Source organism: Arvicanthis niloticus, chromosome 3 (genome assembly GCF_011762505.2).
Source record: "Arvicanthis niloticus isolate mArvNil1 chromosome 3, mArvNil1.pat.X, whole genome shotgun sequence".
NCBI lineage: Eukaryota > Metazoa > Chordata > Mammalia > Rodentia > Muridae > Arvicanthis > Arvicanthis niloticus.
Window position 1 is genome coordinate 5,280,185 of NC_047660.1, and position 22,927 is coordinate 5,303,111.

Consider the following 22,927-nt stretch of genomic DNA (forward strand, 5'->3'; position numbering starts at 1 on the left):
CATGCATGCGTGCATGTGCTCACACATATACATATGTGTGTGTGTATGTATATCTCCAGCTAAAGGGACCTCAGGAAAGACTTCTTATTCTTCCTACAGGAAAGATGATGTTCAAAGGTTATAGTAGAGTGAAGGTACCTTGTTAGTTGAAGAGACAGTAGGTGTGATCCTCCAAGAGCAGAAGGTAGTCCAACATGGCTGTCACACAGTACGTGATAGGACATGTCTGAGTCGTGTGCTTCACTTAGGGCTTGGGTGACGTCAGCAGTAGAATGCTTACCTAGGATGCATAAGCCCCTGGATTCGACCTCCAGCACCACAGAGAGGCAAGAGAGTGACCAGGAAGAGAGGGTTTGGTTCATAGAATTCAACAAATCTAGACATGACAGGGTCATTTGAGTGGGAACTTTGTCCATCTCCTAATTCTATGCCTTCTTTGCCTCCTGTTTCCAGGAGACTTTTAAAATAAAGTTTTACTGTCCAATAGATAGCAGTTACCTCTTTGCTAAAATACCAACAGAAGCTCCATAGCCAATCCAGGGCTAAACCATCACCAGGTTCCCCAAACTGAGCTGAGTACTGTGACTGTTCACAGTTGAATCTGATGCTGTCCTGCAAAGCCTAGGAAAGGCCTGGCCCACGTGGACCTCCTACAATGAAATTGGAGGAAGAATGGTTCCCTTAAAGCACAAACTTATAGCTAGAAGGGGAACGGAAGGCAGGCTGACCAAGGAAGTTGTTTGCTGTAGATCCATTTTATAGAGACCTTTAAAAGTCTGTTTTAGAAATGTGAACCTTTTCTAATTTTGTTCTGTTGCTGTGAAAACGCCATAATCAAGGCTTCAGAGAGGAAAGGGTTTATTTTCTAGTGCTGCCAGGTCACAGTCGATCACTGGAGGACATCAGAGCAGGAGCTCACACAAGGAACATGAGTCTGAAACCATGGAGGAGTGCAGCTTGCTTGCTGGCTTATGTTCCTGTTAGCCAGCCTTCAGTGCTTCCTGTGCAGGGGATGGTGCTGCCCACAGTGGGCTGAGTCTTTTTATATCAAATAATAATCAAGAGTGTACCCCATAGACATGCCCACAGGCCAGTCCTTCAAATGAGACTCTCTTAGATGCCTATAGTCTGTGACGAATTTGCAGTTAAAGCTAACTAGAGCAGAACTTTATCTAAGTCTATAAATGTAAACTTTTGGTCATCTTGATTAAAGATAAGAAACTGTAAGCCAAATAGATTGGACATTCTAAATAAATTTTTTTACCTTGTGGCTAAAACTTCCACCATTTTGGATTTGGCCCAGTTTATGCCTCTTTCTATAGCCTACTCCATGTTAATTAAAATTGTATTACTCTCCCATGTAGCAACCTTTTCTTCAGAAAATTAAAGAAAAAAAAGAATTAAAAAATACTGGTATTATAATAATTTATACTCGCCAGAATATTTTTAAATTTAACTTTTATTATTTTATGCAAGTGGGTATTTTGCCTCTGTGTATATCTGTACACTATGTGTGCTCTTGAAAAGGCCAGAACAGGATATTGGGTCCCCAGAAATGGAGTTACAGGTCTTTGTCACTTGTCATGTGGATGTTGGGAACTGACCCTGGATCTGCTGCCAGAGTCCCAATCTTGCTTGTTCTTAACCAGCCGCCATCTTCCCGACCAGGCTAGGCCTGAGGTCATGAGCAGCGGTGTTCTCACTGCTGCTGTGGCTCAAGCCGCAGGCTCAGGTGGCCAGAGACACAGACCCTGCCACCCACAAGATGCCAGTGTGGGAGATGGTTCTGCCATTCTCCCACGCTGTCTTCACGAGGCTGGGCTGAGCCCAGACCATCCCGCCATCCATGCAGGCCAGTAGAAGTGAGACTAATGCTTAGATTACCCAAAGGCTTTATATGTTTGGTAATGTTCAATAACAAGATGCCCACACAATTGGAAGTGTTAACCAATTAACTAACCTAGATATATATAAGTTGTTACCCAGGACTGCTCTCGGTACATGCGTGGTCATCCATGACACCTACATCTCTGCCTCCTTAGCTCCTCCTCTTCCTTCTTCTTCTTCCTCTCCTTACTCCTCCCAGCTTGTAGGAACGGATGCTGCCACACTACTCTAATCTCAGAAATCCTCTGTCCATGACGAACACTTCTGATTGATGCATTGTTTCTTCCCACACTATTGGCCTATTTAAGGTCCAGTACACAAGATAAGAACATGGCAGGCTGTACTCCATTCTTGGTTCTCAAAAGAACTCTTGGACGTCATAAATACAGAGAATGGAAAAGTTTAATTTCATTCCACATGTAAAGAAAAGCTCACAAACCTCAAGTGATGCCATCGCATGTACTATAAATACCTCATAACTGTCAGCACAGATGACAGGTCACTATAATAGTATTTTGTACATATTATTCACATATACACAGTTATAATATATACTAAATCTATACTAATATAGACTAAAAATCCACTGCCCTGTGTTTTTATTACAAGCTTCACAAAAAGTCTGCGTAAAGATGACAAAATGGAAAATGACATCCTAAACATTTTTTCAGTTGCTTCTGGCCATTTATATGAACGTTTTCTAAGGTAAGTGAGTAGTTTCTAATATTTTCAGAAAGTTACACACTTACACAGCTCAAAATTCAGCAAAATGAAAAAAATGAACCTCAAAAGGAAATTAACTTTTTTCTTGTTTCTGCCATGGTTCAGCTTACTTTCATCCCAGCCATCACCATCATTATTATTATTATTAATATTATCTGCCAAAGCCCCTACAAAAGCAAATATACTGTTTTTGTAAATTCTTCTTGCCTAAATATTAACAAGGTATATACACTAGTGAGCATCTTGATTTTTTTACATGTAAATTTCAAAGTACATTTAAATTTCATTGGTTTGATTTGATTTAGAGTAGTTTTATTAGTGTTAGAAAATACATTGTATTTAACAAGATAATAAGAAAAAATATATATAGTAAATTTTCCCCATGAAGGAATATCATATTTGCAAAAAGAAGGAAGTCAGTGGAAAAGAAGATAGTATTTAGAATTCAAAGAATGTTTTAAGAGTTTATATAAAGGGTCACAAAGAATGCCTCAGAAATATTTGAATTATGGTCCTGATGCTTTAAAGAGTATTGTCAAGGTGCCTGCCTCTCCTTTGCCGAGAAGCCTAGATAAAGCAACCTTATGGTGGATTTCCGGAATGTACCAGTGCTTCCTCTTCTGAAGGCCTTATATCTGTCACAGAGACACAGACTCAGAACTGGGCGTTAGTTCAGTGACAGACTACCTCACAGTAGCTTCGTGACAGTCACACCCTTCCATCCTCATACACTGCATATTGTAGCAGTCATAATGTGTGAAGGTGTTTCATTTTAATTCTACATAATTCACGATATTGATAATTCATCATTTAAAGGGCTTTGAATGTAAGTTACCATATGTTTGTTTTCATGTCCTTTTACTTAGGATCATGATGCTTTCTGTTCTGCGGAACACCAAAACACCAGTGAAGTTCTGGTTTCTGAAGAATTTCCTCTCGCCAACATTTAAAGTATGCACCTTGCTATTTTACAATGTGGCTAAAGCTTGATCCTAAACCCTTTGTTAGCATTGTAATCTCTTAAAACATTTCTCTTTTCTATGTGAGGTCTTCAGTGTGTATTTGCCAAACAGGACACGGGAGTGGGAAGCATCTGGACTGAGATGAGACATTACAGGACCGTCCTAGCCATGACATCACCCACTAGAAAAATCAGTCTCTGGATAAAAACCTTGCTGCACTTCATGGAAAAAAGGAATGCCTGTTCAAAACAGTGTTTTCCTTTCTAATTTGCTTTTTCTCTCAGTTTCTTCTTCCTAAGATGCCTTCATGCAGTGACATGAGCGCTGACAAGTGCATAGCTGTAAGCCTGTAGCTTTGATCCGCTCACATTAAAACACATCCTCAGTAGCCAGATCTCCCGCCAGCCAGGGAATGCCACTGCCCTAGCTCCCGGTCTATCACACACAGTTCTAGAGGAGTAGTCTGTTGTGTTGGGAAGCCAGGCACCAAGCAGTGGGCGTGGCCTGGAGCAGGAGGGTGAACCCCAAGCTTGAAGCAGAGAGGACACCACTGAAACAGCACAGGTCTTTAAACACTCAAAGCCTCCCCCAGTGACATACCTCTCCCAGCAGTCACATCTCCTCACCCGCCCAAGAGCGCCACACATTCAAGTACCTGCAGCTCTAGGGGTTGTCTCAAAACACCAGACACCCAGCTCTCCTCACAGGTGTGCTGAAGCTGTCCTGTCACACAGACGGCACTGGAAAGCTACAGGCCACTCACTGCCTCTCACCTTCCACACCTCTGTCTCCTCCCATGGCTCTCCCTTCTGTAGTGAAAACAGCTTCATTTCCTTTTCCGCTGTCTTCTCTGAGCTGTAAGCTTTGGGGAGCACAGTCTAGGTGGTATCAGGGTTGCTGTTCACAGCATCTGCAGCACACAGCTATGTGCTGTGTGGATTTTTAATATGTATTGTTGAATAATTGAAGTTTTCTAGTTCCTCCTTATGCTTTATGTGAACAAATGAAGACCCCCAAACTCGGGAGACCCTTACTCAAGTCTCAGGAAATCACGACCACCCAAAAATCACAAGACACCGTACCTGGATGCAATCAGCAGAAGTTTATTGGGGAGAGTTGGCTAGCCAACGGTCAAACTGTTCGTCCACGTAGGAACAAAATTTGACCAAAGGCCAGCAAGCTGAGGGGCTTTTTTTTATAGCACGGGGTGGGGAAAGGGAGGAATTTTTGCGTGGTTACACATGATTGGTTGTTTTACAAATTTTGAACATCAGCAGGCTGTAACACTGGGAAGACCTCAAGGCGGGGGAGGGGTAACCAAGAACAGTGGAAAGTTAGCTACTTCTTGGAACCACCCAGATGACTTGCATCTTTCTCTGTGGTCAGGAATGTGTCTTCTTGCTTTGGGCCTTCCCCACCCTGAGGCTTGAGGAATGTCGCTCTTCCCTGAATGTGTTTGGGGCAGTGAAGGCCTGAAATCTTACATCCAGTTCCACTTTCTGGAACCTGTACTCTTTTTGCTCAGGTCTAAGGGCAAAGAAAAAGCCTGCATATATTTCACAAAATGGTCTTTATAATTTTTCACTCCACACAAACATTCAACATTTTAATGCATAGATAAAATAGATCCTTACAGAATAAAGAAAAATATTTCTTTATATTTAAAATACTTTAAATTTCCAGTATTTAAAAACATCAGATAAATGATTAAACATTGCCTTTTGGGCCCTGATTCCCCTGCTGTTCCCAGCAGGTACAGTCAGCCCTCTGAGGAGGGTCCTGAGGAGGCAGGAATTGTGGGGGATGGGGGGAGCCAGTGGGGACTTCCCCTTGGGAGTCAGGCTTCATGAGCAGTTTGAGGAGAGCAAAGGCTATTTAATATTTAAGCCTTTGGGGCGTGGGCAGAGGCTTAGGGGTGAGTTGTCACTGGCTGGGCTGAGGTGACAGCAGCGCTCCAGGTGCTGCTGGGCAGGAAGTATGAGGAGAGGAAGTTTAACCTGGTGCCACTGCCTCACCTGTCTGGTAGTGATAAAGGCGGGACCACAAAAGCAGGACTCTTGTGCCTGGGACGCAGGCCCAGGGCAGAGGAGGGTGGCCTCACGCCTGCTGCTCTGGAGACCACATTTCCAGGATTAAACATGACTGGACCACACAGGCCTGCTCCAGGCCAGTTTCCTGTTCCATCAGCAAAGCATGTGATCAGCCTCCTGGGTACAAACAGGAAATGAGCGAAGAAATGTTATGGTCCCCAGCTCCCTCTCCCCTCCTCCACACACTCCCATTGGTCCCCAGCCCCCTCTCCCCTCCTCCACACACTCCCATTGGTCCCCAGCTCCCTCTCCCCTCCTCCACACACTCCCATTGGTCCCCAGCTCCCTCTCCCCTCCTCCACACACTCCCATTGGTCTCCAGCTCCCTCTCCCCTCCTCCACACACTCCCATTGGTCCCCAGCTCCCTCTCCCCTCCTCCACACACTCCCATTGGTCCCCAGCTCCCTCTCCCCTCCTCCACACACTCCCATTGGTCCCCAGCTCCCTCTCCCATCCTCCACACACTCCCATTGGTCCCCAGCCCCCTCTCCCCTCCTCCACACACTCCCATTGGTCCCCAGCTCCCTCTCCCCTCCTCCACACACTCCCATTGGTCCCCAGCTCCCTCTCCCCTCCTCCACACACTCCCATTGGTCTCCAGCTCCCTCTCCCCTCCTCCACACACTCCCATTGGTCCCCAGCTCCCTCTCCCCTCCTCCACACACTCCCATTGGTCCCCAGCTCCCTCTCCCCTCCTCCACACACTCCCATTCAGTTTGGGAACAAGTTTATTAGAGTAGTAGTTAGGCAGTTTCCAATTAGTTTATAATGATTTATAGTAAACTTCTAAAATCTGTGTTGTTTGATTTGTTGTCTGTATTTAGGAGGTGATTCCTCACATGGCTAAGGAATATGGATTCCAGTATGAACTTGTCCAGTATAAGTGGCCCCACTGGCTTCATCAACAGACTGAAAAGCAACGAATCATTTGGGGCTACAAAATCCTTTTCCTTGATGTCCTTTTCCCACTGGCTGTGGACAAAGTCATATTTGTGGATGCTGACCAGGTAACAGGAGTCATTACTTCATCCTAGAGCTTGCTTCGCGTCTGACTGACAGGAGCATAAAGGCCCACGTTGCTCATTCATTGTCACTGCTGCTTCTTAAACATACGCGACACAGTTTATTACAGCCACTCAGCACCTTGAGTTTAAAAACACATGAGCAGACATGGGCAGACTCAACGTGACGAGCAGCACCGTCTGCATGGGACATGGCAGTTCCTGTCTGAAACAGCTGTTATTGTTGAGTAGTTTGGCAAGTAAACATAAGACATGTGTGTATTATTCGTTATAACAACAATTCCATGCACCTGTGTGGCGTGGGCGGGTTTTCTCCTGAGCTGCTGACTTGCTGGGAAGGTTAGCGGTGAACATCTCTCCTGAGTCCACCGTCAGCAGTTTCCTTTGACAGTGAAACCATCTGTCGGTGACTTATTTAGAAAAGGCTCTAAATTTACCTGGAAAAAATTTTAAAACCACCTTAATTTCAAAATCTGTGTATATAAAAGCCATAGCTGTCCCATTAGCTCATCCCAGGGCCTTTGTCATCATTAATCATGAAAGTATTTGAAAAATGTACAGAATTTCTAATACACTAATACTATAAAGTGAATGCATGGGGTACAACTTACATGTCTAGGACGAAGGTGTATTTTCAAGTTCTACGTTAGAATTTGCTTATAAGCATTGAGTGGGGCAGCGTTTCTTTGTAAGTCCAGCATTTGAGAGAGACACAGGAGGAGGAGCTCAGTGCTGGAAGCACAAATAAGACCACCTGAAACAAAAACCAACAGGGAGGGAGGGAGGGACCGCAGAGAAGAGAGCAGGTGACAGAGCCAGGAGACTGGGAGGGGGGTAGGACTAGGTCTTAGGAGATATTTAATTGCATAATAATGAAACGTTTACCAGTCTTAAGTCTAAGTCCTGGTACTTCGGTAGCCGACCTGCCTTCTGAGTTCCTCTGGGGCTAGAAACTGTTTAGCACCTCATTGTAAAACAGCAGGAGATGACCTGAAAGAGTTTACTGATGGTGCTCCTCTCTCTGTAAATCAGCCAGAAGCCGCTCTGGCTCAGCTTTGTGAACCAGAGAGGAAGGAAAGGAAAAGAATTAAGATGCTTTATATAGGCAGATATGCCCAGATGCGTAACATTCAAGCATTCATACACGCCCCACACTCTGGCCTGGCCGACTGCCTGTCACAATAAACTCCACAAGTATTCATGCATGCTTACACATGTACACATATATACCTGCACACAACATATATATAGACAGACATATGCAGATGGATGGATGGATGGATGGATGGATGGATGGATGGACGGACGGATAGGGCAAAGCTCCCCAAGCCAAACCTTTTAAACAACAACTTTATTTCTTTTTTCTGGTCTTTTTATCCCTTCTAAGACAAAAAGTTCTTTAGAAAATTTCCTCAGAGATAAACTTACATAAAATGGGAGTGACAGGATGATGTTGACAGTAAGTTCAGAGCAGTGTTTCATTATAATATGCTCAGTATACGCTCAAAGCAGCTGTTTCACGTGACCTTGCCTCGTCATAGTGCACACCTGTGACTGTTTCACGTGTCCCTGCCTCGTCATAGTGCACACCTGTGACTGTTTCACGTGGCCTTGCCTTATCATAGTGCACACCTGTGACTTTATCCTTGCACCTAAATGCTTTTCCTTGAACACAAGATTGTCCCAAGTCAATTTCTCTTATTAGTGTAATTATGAAAGCTCATTGTATTTCTTATTATGCAGCCTTTACTTACTTTTCTGAGGAGTGGGCACATTCTATTCTTCATTCTAACTTTATTATATCTTTCTAGCAACTAAGACTATCTGTAAAAACTTTCTTCCTAAAATTATTTGAATCAAGTCAATTATTTGAATTCTATGGAATCATTATATATTTGTCTGTATAGCATCACTAAAGATAGTGCATCTTTGTAGGTGTGCAGAAATCTGTTCAAAAGGGTGGACCAATACCTAGTGATTGTTGTATATTTAATAATAACAGGAAAAGCATATTAATAGCAGGAATCTTTACTAAAATGAATTTCTCCTGGGCCTTGCCTATTGGAGCAAATCCAATGTAGATTTCTATCCAAGGACTCATCTCAGGAAGATCACCTGCTAGGTTTTTGCTTCTCCTTGTTGGCTCCTGACAGAAAACAAGGACATAACTTACCCTCCTATGCTACTATTTTGTTCTACTTAATTTCAGTTACTACTGTAGAAACCTTAATGCGGGAAACGAAGTATAGCAATAAATCCATCTGTACCATGTACATATACCATGTATGCCATGTTACCATGTGTACCATGGGCCAGCGAGATGACTCAGCAGGTAAAGGCTCTTGTCATACACAAACCTAACATGACCTGTTCAATCCCCGAAACCAAGTAAACCTCCATCCTCAGGCAAGTGCACACACAAGCACACACGCAGGCTAAGGGAAGAAAAAAATTCAAAAAGAGTAAGATTTTAAAATAAAATTCTCTTACCTTCCCTCAACATTTTCACTAGTATTCTTTCAGCAAGCTTGAGACAATTGAAAAGTAAAACACAGGGCAGGAGAGAGGAGGAGAAGGACCTCTTGCCTAAGACCCACAGTCAGCAACTCCAGTTCCTGGAGATCCAGCGCCCTCTTCTGGCCTCCATGGGCATCGCACCACACGGCACACAGACATTAACTTGCAAACATACATACACATTAAAATTTTACATACACATTAAATTTTTTTTAAAAAACTGAAAAATTAAAACACATTAACATTTTAATTAATCTACTTTTCAAATCAAGACTTACTTTATGATTCAAATTAAATTTTTTCAGGATAAATTCATACATTGAGGAACTAAGTGTTGTATGCTTTTGTGATAGTTAACCCCTTCCCAACACATGCTCTATAAAGTAGCCTGCCTATAAATGATATGACTAGGTATTCCTACTGGTAAGACCACAATTATACAGGTAAAGAACATAAAGTTTATGTTTCTTTTACTTTGTAAGAACAGGGAGGAAAAATGAATGTGTGATAAATTCATGTGGAAATGCACCTTCTGTGTCTGCACTGAGGCAACAGCTCGAATCCACATGGGAAGAGTTTATGCCGCTGTGCAGGCTGCACTGTGCAGAGACACTGTTCTCATTGCTTAGATTGTGAGACATGACCTGAAAGAACTTCGAGACTTTGACCTGGGCGGAGCTCCTTATGGGTACACTCCATTTTGTGACAGCCGCGCTGACATGGATGGATATCGTTTCTGGAAAACAGGATATTGGGCATCACATCTTTTAAAAAGGAAATACCATATCAGGTAAGGGAGTGCGTGCTCTTCCTCATGGCTGGTCACCGTGGACATTCAACTCATAACTGAGTCTGCATCTGTGACGTCCCTGGTGTCCATGAACTCAGAAGAGTTCTCTCGCATCTCCATACCCTGTTGTCTCTGTTTATAGGTACGGTGGCTGAGGCAGTCCACACTTAACTGACTTGCTCAGGCTCTCCTTGCCTAGTACTTAGTTGAACCAAGAGTTAGGACCAAATGATACAGTTGAGGAGTGTGCACCTAACAGCTGCAGGAAGTAAGTTTGGTTTGTCCATAGTAAAGTGCAGATGCCGTCTTCTGACAGTTGCTGTCTGTAGGGATCTGAGTTTCATGAAAACCTGGAAATGTTTGAGATGACCCTAAAATATATAGGTCTTACCATGGTTATACAAAACCTCAAAGTCTGCAAAAACACCACAACACTGGACTCAAATTTATGAGAGAACTATTTGTTAGGTTCTAAGGTATCCAGCCTGTTGGCTTTCTCTTGCTACAGTAAACATCATAACCAAAAGCTACTTAAGGAGGGAAAAAAGGGTTTGTTCGATTTTGCTGCTTACAGTTTATCATAAAGGGAAGTCTGGACAGGAACTCCAGGCAGGAACCTGGAGACATGACCTGAAGCAGAGACCAACAGAGAAACACTGCTTCTTGGCTCACTCTCGATAGCTTGCTTGTATACCCACAAACCACCTGCACAGGGAAAGCACTGCCCACAGGGGTCTGGACATCCCCACGTCAATCAGCAATCAAGGAAATGCACCACAGACTTGCTCACAGACCAGTCTGATGGAGGCGTTGCCTCGATCATTGCCTCTTTCCAGGTATGATTGGAAAGTCTCAAGTCGACCACAAGACTAAACAACACAACCTGTGTAGGTACCACCACCTGCAGGTGCCTGTAAAGGAGGAGTACAGAAGCAACATAGAGTAAAAGAAGCGTTCCTTTTGCAGTGCCTTGTATGTGGTGGATCTGAAGAAGTTCAGGAGAATTTCAGCAGGTGATAGGCTCCGGGGCCGGTACCAAGCTCTTAGCCAGGATCCAAACAGTCTTTCCAACCTAGATCAGGTAAGTAAACTTTTATGACAAGTTTTAATGACTAAATATACATTTGAGTATAAAATGTTTCAATATCCTTTATACAAAGTTGTTTCTTTACCACATCCTTTTCAAACTTGTTCTCTTTATACAAATACCTCTGCCTATGCATAACTTCCAGTGTGAAGCTCCGGGTATTTCTTGTTCTAGCTCTGTTCTCACTTTTCCCTTCCCAAACCTACTCCTCCTCCTCTGCGACCTGTCCCATGTCCTTCTCTGTGACCTGGCCCATGTCCTTCTCTGCCACCTGTCCCATGTCCTTCTCTGTGACCTGGCCCATGTCCTTCTCTGCCACCTGTCCCATGTCCTTCTCTGTCACCTGTCCCATGTCCTTCTCTGTGACCTGGCCCATGTCCTTCTCTGCCACCTGTCCCATGTCCTTCTCTGCGACCTGGCCCATGTCCTTCTCTGCCACCTGTCCCATGTCCTTCTCTGCGACCTGGCCCATGTCCTTCTCTGCCACCTGTCCCATGTCCTTCTCTGTGACCTGGCCCATGTCCTTCTCTGTCACCTGGCCCATGTCCTTCTCTGCCACCTGTCCCATGTCCTTCTCTGTCACCTGTCCCATGTCCTTCTCTGCGACCTGGCCCATGTCCTTCTCTGCCACCTGTCCCATGTCCTTCTCTGTCACCTGGCCCATGTCCTTCTCTGCCACCTGTCCCATGTCCTTCTCTGTGACCTGGCCCATGTCCTTCTCTGCCACCTGTCCCATGTCCTTCTCTGCGACCTGGCCCATGTCCTTCTCTGCCACCTGTTCCATGTCCTTCTCTGTGACCTGGCCCATGTCCTTCTCTGTGACCTGGCCCATGTCCTTCTCTGCCACCTGTCCCATGTCCTTCTCTGTCACCTGTCCCATGTCCTTCTCTGTGACCTGGCCCATGTCCTTCTCTGCCACCTGTCCCATGTCCTTCTCTGTGACCTGGCCCATGTCCTTCTCTGCCACCTGGCCCATGTCCTTCTCTGTGACCTGTCCCATGTCCTTCTCTGTCACCTGTCCCATGTCCTTCTCTGTGACCTGTCCCATGTCCTTCTCTGCCATCTGTCCCATGTCCTTCTCTGTCACCTGGCCCATGTCCTTCTCTGCGACCTGTCTCATGTCCTTCTCTGCGACCTGTCCCATGTCCTTCTCTGTCACCTGGCCCATGTCCTTCTCTGTCACCTGGCCCATGTCCTTCTCTGTCACCTGGCCCATGTCCTTCTCTGCGACCTGTCTCATGTCCTTCTCTGCGACCTGGCCCATGTCCTTCTCTGTCACCTGGCCCATGTCCTTCTCTGTCACCTGGCCCATGTCCTTCTCTGTGACCTGGCCCATGTCCTTCTCTGTCACCTGGCCCATGTCCTTCTCTGCCACCCGGCCCATGTCCTTCTCTGTCACCTGGCCCATGCCCTTCTCTGTCACCTGGCCCATGTCCTTCTCTGTGACCTGGCCCATGTCCTTCTCTGTCACCTGGCCCATGTCCTTCTCTGTCACCTGGCCCATGTCCTTCTCTGTCACCTGGCCCATGTCCTTCTCTGCGACCTGTCTCATGTCCTTCTCTGCGACCTGGCCCATGTCCTTCTCTGTCACCTGGCCCATGTCCTTCTCTGTGACCTGGCCCATGTCCTTCTCTGTGACCTGGCCCATGTCCTTCTCTGCCACCCGGCCCATGTCCTTCTCTGTCACCCGGCCCATGCCCTTCTCTGTCACCTGGCCCATGTCCTTCTCTGTGACCTGGCCCATGTCCTTCTCTGTCACCTGGCCCATGTCCTTCTCTGTCACCTGGCCCATGCCCTTCTCTGCCACCTGTCCCATGTCCTTCTCTGTGACCTGGCCCATGTCCTTCTTTGCGACCTGTCCCGTGTCCTTCTCTGACACCTGTCTTATGTAGTTGCCTTCCTTTTCTTCATTCCAGTCATGACATACAGTCCTTCACAAGCGAGCAAGCCTCCCTCTCATCTCTTTTGCATACTCATTCATCTTCAACAAAACTCATGCTCCAGTGTCCCGGGAAACACCTGTAAAGTGGGAATTTCTGGTTTCTTTGGAGACTCAGTCAGGTTATAAAGATGTTTCGCTGGGGCAGACAGGTGAAAGAGTGTTTTGCTGAAGCAGACACAAGCGATGTTTAGAAAGAATATAAAAACAACCCACAGACAGTGGGAGCGCGAGCTTTGCTCTGGCTTTCTAGTCTGTGCTGATGACATGCATGTGTTGCTGAGCTTTTCTTGTGGTGATGTCATAGACAGAAACTCACCAAGGAACTTCTCCTGAGGTTCCTGCAGCTTCTTGCTGCTTCCTCGGGCTTGGACCAGTTAGCGAGCCTCTCAGTTTCTTCTGGATTGAACTGTCCTCGCTGGTTCCTGTGTGGTGTCTGCCAAGTGGACTGAACTGCAGCTGCTGATTCGTGTGTGGTGTTTGCTAATGGACTGGACTGAGAAAAACAAAGATTGGAATCGCCCCCAAAGAACTATTTCTAAATAGGTCTACTTCCTCTGTATCTAATAAGCTTTCTTTTCCACTGCCTCTGATAGATGGTGGGGCTAGAGAAGAAGTTGAACTCTTATTAAAGTAGGTTGTAAAAACCATATGCTTACCTACCTGACAAGCCCCTTTCCCTCACATTCCATTAAATTATTCATTATTGCCCCAAAATATTTCAGATAATTTAAACAGATATGAAAGACAGTGCAGCCAAAAACCCTTATAATTTCTGTTTACTAAAACCATTCATATTCACTTAGAATGCTTTAATTCTAGCTACAGAAGAAATAAAATAAGAAAAATGGTAGAAAAAAGTTCAGAATGGCCAGTGAGGTTTGGGTTTTCAGTGTAAAGTAGGTACCTGTTTGTCCCTGTGAAGGCAGAATTTGAATAGCTTTCATGTGGAGGCCAAAGACGTGCTCATAGCGCTGTTCCCAGTGCTGAAAGTGGGCATTTTGTGTTTGAGGACTATGAGAATTTTGGTTATTTCTTTTGAGATTAAATGTATACCTGCTTGCATATATATGTTACCCATAGTCTTGTACACTATTACATACAGTACAGGTTTATTTTCAATAGACAAAGCCCAGAAACAGTATCATATTAGTTATCTATTGGTACATAACACATTACTGTAAACCCTAGTAGCAAGAAAGAAAGAAAGAAAGAAAGAAAGAAAGAAAGAAAGAAAGAAAGGCTGTCTCTGTGTGTCAGGAGTGTGAGCATGCTCTGCTGTCTCTGTGTCAGGAGTGTGAGCATGCTCTGCTGTCTCTGTGTGTCAGGAGTGTGAGCATTCTCTGCTGTCTCTGTGTGTCAGGAGTGTGAGCATGCTCTGCTGTCTCTATGTGTCAGGAGTGTGAGCATGCTCTGCTGTCTCTGTGTGTCAGGAGTGTGAGCATGCTCTGCTGCACCTCTCGGCATCAACTCCTTTGCTGCTTGATGTCACAAGGCCATCTCTGAGTTGTAGGACTTCTTCAAAAGCCACTGTACTACACATTTCTTCCTCTGCTGGCTTTGGCCTGAAAGCAATATTTGCCAGATGGCCTTAACTCTAGGGCATGAGAAAGAGGGAAGACAAAAATGAAGTCGCAGTCTATAATATTCTTGGTTTTGTTGCTTTGACACATTAATTTTACATATTAATGGATTCAATGAATATTTTCAACAATAAATACATGCATCATACGTTGCCTGACTGAAGCCGGCTGCCCTGCCTTTTACCTCACATTTGCTCGTTCACCCCTCGGCTCCCTTCCCAGGCTCTAGTCCATGTTGTACTTCAGGTTGAACTTTGTTAGTTCCTGCATGTGAGATGTCAGTCTGTCCTGATGGCCTCTCTCACTTAACATGGTGTTCTCCACCTCACTTTTGCTACAGATGACAGGATTTTCCTTTTCCTTGACAACTCCACTGTGTATAAATACTATAGTTTCTCTACTTGATTTTTGGCTTTGTTTTATATATACATGGTTTTATATATTTATACAAAATATAGAAACTTCATATGAGATAAAGCATGATACTCATGTCTCATGATACTCAGAAAGACAGGCTTAACTTGTTTAGTGTGATCCTATCTGGTTGTAGTCATTTTCCTTCCTGTGATATCATTTCCTCTTCCTGTTAGCCCAGTGTTTCCTTCACTGATTTACAGCATCTTCTGAATAACAATCCTCTCACTTGTAGATAACAGTAGTCTCATCCCTTCTTTTCAATCTACACATTTCTATTTCCTTTTCTGGCGTTACTACACTTTTCTAGGACTTCCTCTAAGATATTTATTTAGGACTGGTGAGAGTGAAACCCTAAAATCGTGAAGCATAGGGATACATGGGACATCTAATGCAAAATGCTTTCATTAGGTAGGTGTTTTGCTTAGGTAGGTAGTATGCTTAGAAATCTACATTGCTAAGGAGAAGGAAGGTCTCTGACTGGAATATAAATCGATATCTCAGTAACAATACACTAAATCTCTCTCAAAGACTCTGTCTTTAGCTACTAGGCCCATTTTTAAAAATATGCTTGAACCATGTGCCAGCAATCTTTGCTTAGGAAATTTGATCATGCAAAAAAACAGGAAATTGTTCTTGCAACATCGTTACCAACAGAGAGATGAAAAATCATGTGAGAATGTGCAGAATGTGATGTTGTTCCACATAGGTGCTGGACAGGGCTCACCCAGGTTAGGAGCATGCACTGCTCTTCCAGATGACCCGGGTTGGGTCCCCAGCACCTACAGTAATGGCCTATAACTGTCTATAACTCCAGTTCCAGGCAATTTGGTCCTCTCCTCTGGCCTCAACAGGCACCAAGCACACATGCAGAGTGCTCTTACCTACAGATAGACAAAGCACACATACACACAAATAAAGATAAATATTTTTAAATTTAAAAATTAAATAAGTAACAAGAGCAGGCACATATCAGCACTGGTTGTGTTATATCCTGGTTCTGATAGTCAACGGCTATCAGATGTGGCTGTGCCCAGCAGGCCACAGTGTCCCCAGCAGGACACAGTGCCCCCAGCAGGACACAGTGCCCCCAGCAGGACACAGTGTCCCCAGCAGGCTGCAGTGCCCCCAGCAGGACACAGTGCCCCCAGCAGGCTGCAGTGCCCCCAGCAGGCTGCAGTGCTCCCAGCAGGACACAGTGCCCCCAGCAGGACACAGTGCCCCCAGCAGGACACAGTGCCCCCAGCAGGCTGCAGTGCCCCCAGCAGGCTGCAGTGCCCCCAGCAGGACACAGTGCCCCCAGCAGGACACAGTGCCCCCAGCAGGACACAGTGTCCCCAGCAGGCTGCAGTGCCCCCAGCAGGACACAGTGCCCCCAGCAGGACACAGTGCCCCCAGCAGGACACAGTGCCCCCAGCAGGCTGCAGTGCCAGCTCTCAGACATTCCTCTTCATCTGATTGTGGATATGGTCTAGGTCATGAGTTTATACATGATGTAACTCAAAATTATTAGCTAAAGCTAGGCATGACAATCTTAACATATGGAGATATCTAAAATTGGATGAGATTTTATGATCATTTAAAATCTAAATGACAACTTCATTCAATCTCTAGCATATTATTTTTTCCATAGGATCTTCCCAACAATATGATTTACCAAGTTGCCATCAAGTCTCTTCCTCAAGACTGGCTGTGGTGTGAGACCTGGTGCGATGACGAATCCAAACAGAGAGCCAAGACGATCGACCTGGTGAGGGCTGTGTCTGCGTTTGCATATGAGCTGTACAGAAGGCTCACATTTGAGTATGTTGTTTTACAAGTCACATGGAACACACATAGCATGCCTCATTTCTCTTGCTTAGTCTCTTACGCATTTAGTACAGAGCTGTGCTCAGGGCCCCTAAGCTGCCTGCAGGGGTGCTGATTGTAAGGACAACGGTATAAAGGGAACCCATGACAAAGGTAAATTCAAAAGAAAGTGTAAATGGAACATGTGAGCCCCAGGGGAACTGTGAGAAGAGCATGTCTGGAGAAAACCAAAGTTTTCAGTCAGTCAGTTAATAAACTAGGGATAGAGACTAGACAAGACCAGAGAACTTTACCACAGTATATCATAGTTAAAACCCTAAATACATAGAACAAAGAGAATAGATGTATGCTTCAAGGGGCAAACCCCAGTTTATTTATGAAAGTAGGCCTATCAAAATAAAAGCATATTTCTCAGAAGATACTTTAAAAGCCATGAAGGCTTTGAACAATGTATTTCAATCTCTGGAAGACCACAGCTGCCAAACCAGAATACCAAATCTGTCAAAACTGAAGGAAGGAGAAACATGTTTCTGCCATCTCTCTACTAGATAGTTTACTATAGAAGGTAAACAGAAGTTGGGAACAAATTGCATCCTGAAGTCCTCCTATGTGGTAGGAGTCGGTGATGTGTCTGTAACCACATGTAAGAGGAGGGGAGCTTTTGGTTTTGGATGACAGGTCTCTCCTAGCAGTAGCACACAGAGAAAGGAGGGGTAGCATAAATTTTGGTGTTGACACAAATCAGCTCTTCTTCAGGAACACTTAAAAATTAAAGACCAGGGGGCTAGAGAGATGGCTCAGTAGTTAAGACAAGGTGAAAAGCATCTACAATATTTACCAAAATACCACAAGCATGTTCTCTAACCCCATGGGTAATATGTTGCCAATACTGTGTCCTTCTGACAGCTCCTGAGCTGGGGCTCCACGTGACATTACTGCAGCACTGCTGTCTTCCAGAACCCTACCACAAGGCCCAGGATGTCCCACTTACAGTGTCCAACCCCATTCTAATCCAAAATCCCAAAGTGTTCCATACTTCTCCAAAAACCAGATAGGACAGGCCTGTCACACCAACAGCCAGCCCCCCTGGTACCAACCTCTGTCTTACCTGTCTATGGCTGTGATAAGGCACCATGATCAAGATAACTTACAGGAAAAAAGTCTTTACTGGGGTTTTACAGTTGCATTGGATTAGAATCCATGACCATCATGGCATGGAGCATGACAGCAATCAGGCAGGCATGGCGTTGGTGTGATAGCTGAGAGCTCACATCTTGTTGCACATGCACAAGACAGAGAAAGCTAACTGGCAGTGTTGTGGACTTCTGAAATCGGAGTCCATCCCCAGTGACACCTCTGCTGGCCAGGACACCACCCCTGCCCCCCTCCCCCCATCTTTCCCAAACAGTTGTACCTATGAGGAACCAAGCATTCAACTGTATGAGCCTGTGGGGCCATTCTCATTCAGACCACCACGTGAGCTCAGTAGGAAGGGTACAGCCCTGTTAGGAGGAAGGGTCTTGGGAAATAGGGCACCATTGAGCAGCTGCTCAGGGCGTTTTCTTAAAGGACATGTGGCAGAAACTCGAAAGAGTTGTAGAGAAGGACCATGTTCTGGTATGCCAGATTGGCCCAGCCACAACGTGTCCAGCTGCCTTCCTCTCAGTTTCTGTCACCTCCTCACTTAGAGCTCGCAGGCAAGGGTGAACAGTAACATAGAAGTCTCAGGTGCCCCTGACCTCCAGCAAACGCATTTTCAGAACAGCTGCTTTGGGCTTGCTTCCCTGGCTAACCATTTTCTATCTCCTGTCATCATCTGTAGTAGCCGTGTCGCTAAGATCTGAGTCCAGGCTTGTCTCCAAGTCTTTGTGATCCCCATTGAAAGGATTTGGACAAGACTCACAGCGCAATATAGATTATTGTGGAATAGAGCAAGTACAATCTTCATTAGGCAAGAGCAGATAATTGCCAGAGAAAGTATTGCTCTAGTCTACACAGTAAGCATGTTCTGTGTTATGTTTTATGAGCTGTAGACAATGTTAGGTATGTCTTAGAGCAGGAAGGGACAGACACAGTGGCGGGATGCAGACCGTAGCAGACTGTATCATTGTTCTTTACCAGAAAGCTTCCTGGTGTGCTCCATTCTCAGACTTCTAATCACTAAGTAAATTCATGTTGTTCTGGTCCTTCCTTTCACAGGCTTTGACTATAAAGGAGTGGACAGGCCAGCCCCAGCTCAGTGTCCTTCAGTCTGGCTAGTGTCTAGCCAATCAGTACACAGCGGGCTGTGTTTTTCATAAATGCATTACACCACGTCTGCCCTAGTGACACACTCAGGACCCCGAGTATTTCCTGTTTCCTAGAATGGGCTTTGTTGTTGTTTCTGTTTTACTCATAATTTGTTTGAATTGTAGTGTAATAATCCCAAAACAAAAGAACCCAAACTAGAAGCTGCTGCAAGGATTGTTCCAGAATGGGTCAAATATGATACAGAAATCCGGACACTATTAGATCATCTTGAAAATAAGAAGAAAAATGCAAGTAAGTGCTTGTTGTGCAGCAACCCGTGATATCTGTCCTGATTGGCTCAGGCTGGGTCACAGGCTGGTCTCAGTGAAGCCGTGAGTGGACTGTTGGGCTCTCATTAAGAAAGTATACGATATGATACAGATTTAATTCTAGGAACTGGAGAGATGGCTCAGCAAGTTCATGCACGAGCTGCTCCTGCAGGACACTTGGGTCCAATCCTCAGCATCCACATGGTGGTTCACAGCCATCTGTAACTCATGGACACTGATCATTCATGTGCCACACACATATGTATGCAGGGAAAATGGACATAAAAAAGAAAATGAACAAATCTAATACAAATCTAATATGAATAAAAAATTAAATTTTTATTTTACATAGACTAAACTCACAGGTTTTATTAAAATGTATATTACATACACTAATGGCTTTCTTTACAACATTTAGGCACATTTAACACAGAATGTAGCTTTAATTCACATATATATATATATATATATATATATATATATATATATATCAATAGGTAGTGTATTTACTAAAATAGAGGATAGAAACAAAGGAAATTTTATTTCTAAGCTTATTCTGAATTTTCCAAATGTGAAAACTCAAACAAGCCCTCAAAACAATAAAAAAAAAAGTCATACATAGCACACACACACACACACAAACCCTTACCTCCTACCTTGAGAATTTTCATGTCTGACCCAGGCTTCCCTTGTTTCATCCTAATATCCTTAATCATGAGTTGATGAGTTGAATGTCTTGGACTAGATTTTCTTTCACTTATATTTAAAAGTTGCCATTTTTTCACCCAAAATAACCATTCAACAAAAGTGTTTGTCTTTCTAGGAGTCTATTAGCTTCACCCAGAAGATCTAATGTGTGCCATGTTGTTGCAAATTAATATGTATTCTTTCATACAGTACACTTCAGCCGCAGCCTCCCCTCCCCCACTCCTCCCAGACTCCCCACATACACAGCCAGGTACACTTCAGAAAAGAAAGACATCCCAGGGATGTAGACTGAACAGGCATAGCAAGATGCAGGAAGACTCAGCACCTCCCCTCACATTACAGCTGAGGTAACCCAATAGGAGGAAAAAGGTCCCCAGAATAGACAGACAAGAGTCAGAGACACCCGCACATACACCCCCAGTGTTAGGAGTACCACAGTAAGATCAAGCTACAGGAAGGTAACATATACCGAGGACCTAGATGAGACCCATGCAGGCTCTGTGATTGTAGCCTCTATCTCTGTGAGCCCCTATGAGCCCTGGTTAGCTAATTCTGTTGGCCATGTAGTCCTGGTGTCCTCAGCTCCTCTGACTTTACACTGCTGCCACCCCTTGGTTCTGAGTGTCTGACCTGCCCCCACCAGCTGTTGGAAGAACCCTCTGATGACATTTGGGGTAGGCCCTGATCTGAGAGTAGCAGGGTATCATTAGGAACCCTTTCACTGACTTTTTAACCAGACATGTTTGGTTCTCTGGGCCATCCAGGTTTCAGTTCCTAGACATCCAGGCAGTTTTAGGCTTGGGCTCCCACTTGTGGTGTGGGCCTCAAATTTGACCAGTCATTGGTAAGCCATTTCCTCAAGCTCTGAGCCACCATTGCCCCAGCACATCTTGTAAGCAGGACAGGGTCAAAGGTTTTGTAGCTGGTTGGTGTCCCAATCAACCTGATTACAGAAGATAGCTGGTTTGGGTTCTGTGTCCCCAGTTACCAGGAGTCTTCACTAGGGTCATCCTCATGGATTCCAGGGAGTTTCTGTTACACCAGTTTTCACATTGCCCCCAAGTCCCCCCAATTCCAGTCATTTCTTCCAAGACTCTCCCTCCATTCCTCCCCCTGCACCAGACCCCTCATCCCTACCCGCTGAGTCCCACCTTTGAAATGTATTCTATTCCCCGTTCCCAGGGAGATCCTTGTGTCTGCCCTGAGCCCTCCTTGTTACTCATCCTCTCTGAGTCTGTGGGTTGAGGCATGATTATCCTCTACTTCATAGCTAATATCCACTTGTGAGTACCACATTTGTCTTTTGGGGTCAGGGTCACCCAGTGAGGTGATTTTTTTTTATTGGATATTTTATTTATTTACATTTCTTTTTTATAATATTTTTATTGGATATTTTATTTACATTTCAGATGTGATCTCTTTCCCCAGTTTCCCCCTACCCAGGAGCCCCCAATCCCATTCCCCCTCCTCCTGCTTCTGTGAGGATGTGCACCCACCCACCCACTTCCACCTCCCCACCCTCAATTCCCTCATACTGGGGCATCCAGCCTTCATAGGACCAAGGATCTCCTCTCCCACCTATGCTCAACAAGGCCATCCTCCCCTACATATACATCTGGAGCCATGGGTCCGTCCCTATGTGCTCCCAAGCTGGTGGTTTAGACCCTGGGAGCTCTGGTTGGTTGGTATTGTTGCTCTCCTTATAGGGCCACCAATCCTTTCAGCTCCTTCAGTCTTCTCTCTAACTCCTCCATTGGGAACCCCTTGATCAGATCAATGGTTAGCTGTGAGTATCCACCCCTGAATATGTCAGACTCTGGCAGACCTCTAAGGAGACAGCTATATCAGGCTCCTGTCAGTATGCACTTCCTGGCATCCACACGAGTCACGTTTGGTGACTGCACATATGATGGATACCCAGGGGGAATAGTCTCCAGATCACCCCTCCTTCAGTTTCTGTCCCACACTTTGTCTCCATATTTATTCCCATGAGTATTTTGTTACCCCTTCTAAGAAAGACTGAAGCATCCACACTTTGGTCTTCCTTCTTCATGAGATTCATGTGGTCTGTGAGTTGTATCTTGGGTGTTGCAAGCTTTTGGGCTAATATCCAATTATCAGTGAGTGCATACCATGTGTGTTCTTTTGTGATTGGGTTAGCTCTCTCAGGATACAGTCTAGTTCCATCCATTTGCCTAAGAATTTCACGAATTCATTGTTTTTAATAGCTGAATAATACTCCATTGTGTAAATTTATCACATTTTCTGTATCCATTCCTCTGTTGAAGGGCATCTGGGTTCTTTCCAGCTTCTGACTATTATAAATAAGGCTGCTATGAACATAGTGGAGCATATGTCCTTGTTATATGTTGGAGCATCTTCTGGGTATATGCCCAGGAGTGGTATAGCTAGGTCCTCAGGTGATGGTATGTCCAATTTTCTGAGGAACCGCCAGACTGATTTCCAGAGTGGTTGTAGCAGCTTGCAATCCCACCAACAATGGAGGAGTGTTCCTCTTTCTCCACATCCTTGCCAGCATCTGCTGTCACCTGAGTTTTTGATCTTAGCCATTCTGACTGGTGCAAGGTGGTATCTCAGGGTTGTTTTGATTTGCATTTCCCTGATGACTAAGGATGTTGAACATTTCTTTAGGTGCTTTTCAGCCATTCAAGTTTCCTCAGTTGAGAACTCTTTGTTTAGCTCTGTGCCCCATTTTTTAATAGGGTTATTTGGTTGTCTGCAGTCTAATTTCTTGAGTTCTTTGTATATATTGGATATTAGCCCTCTTTCAGATGTAGGATTAGTAAAGATCTTTTCCCAATCTGTTGGTTGCCATT

At 44.8% G+C, this 22,927-nt stretch overlaps 1 protein-coding gene across 1 annotated transcript in view; it reads left to right on the forward strand.

Annotated features, from left to right (window-relative positions):
• The window catches only part of Uggt2 (UDP-glucose glycoprotein glucosyltransferase 2), a 126,784-nt gene that overhangs the window by 91,548 nt on the left and 12,309 nt on the right, over positions 1-22,927 (forward strand). Inside the window, exons 32-38 of the mRNA XM_034499066.2 lie at positions 2,497-2,592; positions 3,477-3,561; positions 6,488-6,670; positions 9,832-9,992; positions 10,959-11,073; positions 16,649-16,765; positions 19,239-19,365. Of these exons, the coding sequence (XP_034354957.1) occupies positions 2,497-2,592; positions 3,477-3,561; positions 6,488-6,670; positions 9,832-9,992; positions 10,959-11,073; positions 16,649-16,765; positions 19,239-19,365 (884 nt within the window). The remainder of the gene's footprint in view (positions 1-2,496; positions 2,593-3,476; positions 3,562-6,487; positions 6,671-9,831; positions 9,993-10,958; positions 11,074-16,648; positions 16,766-19,238; positions 19,366-22,927) is intronic.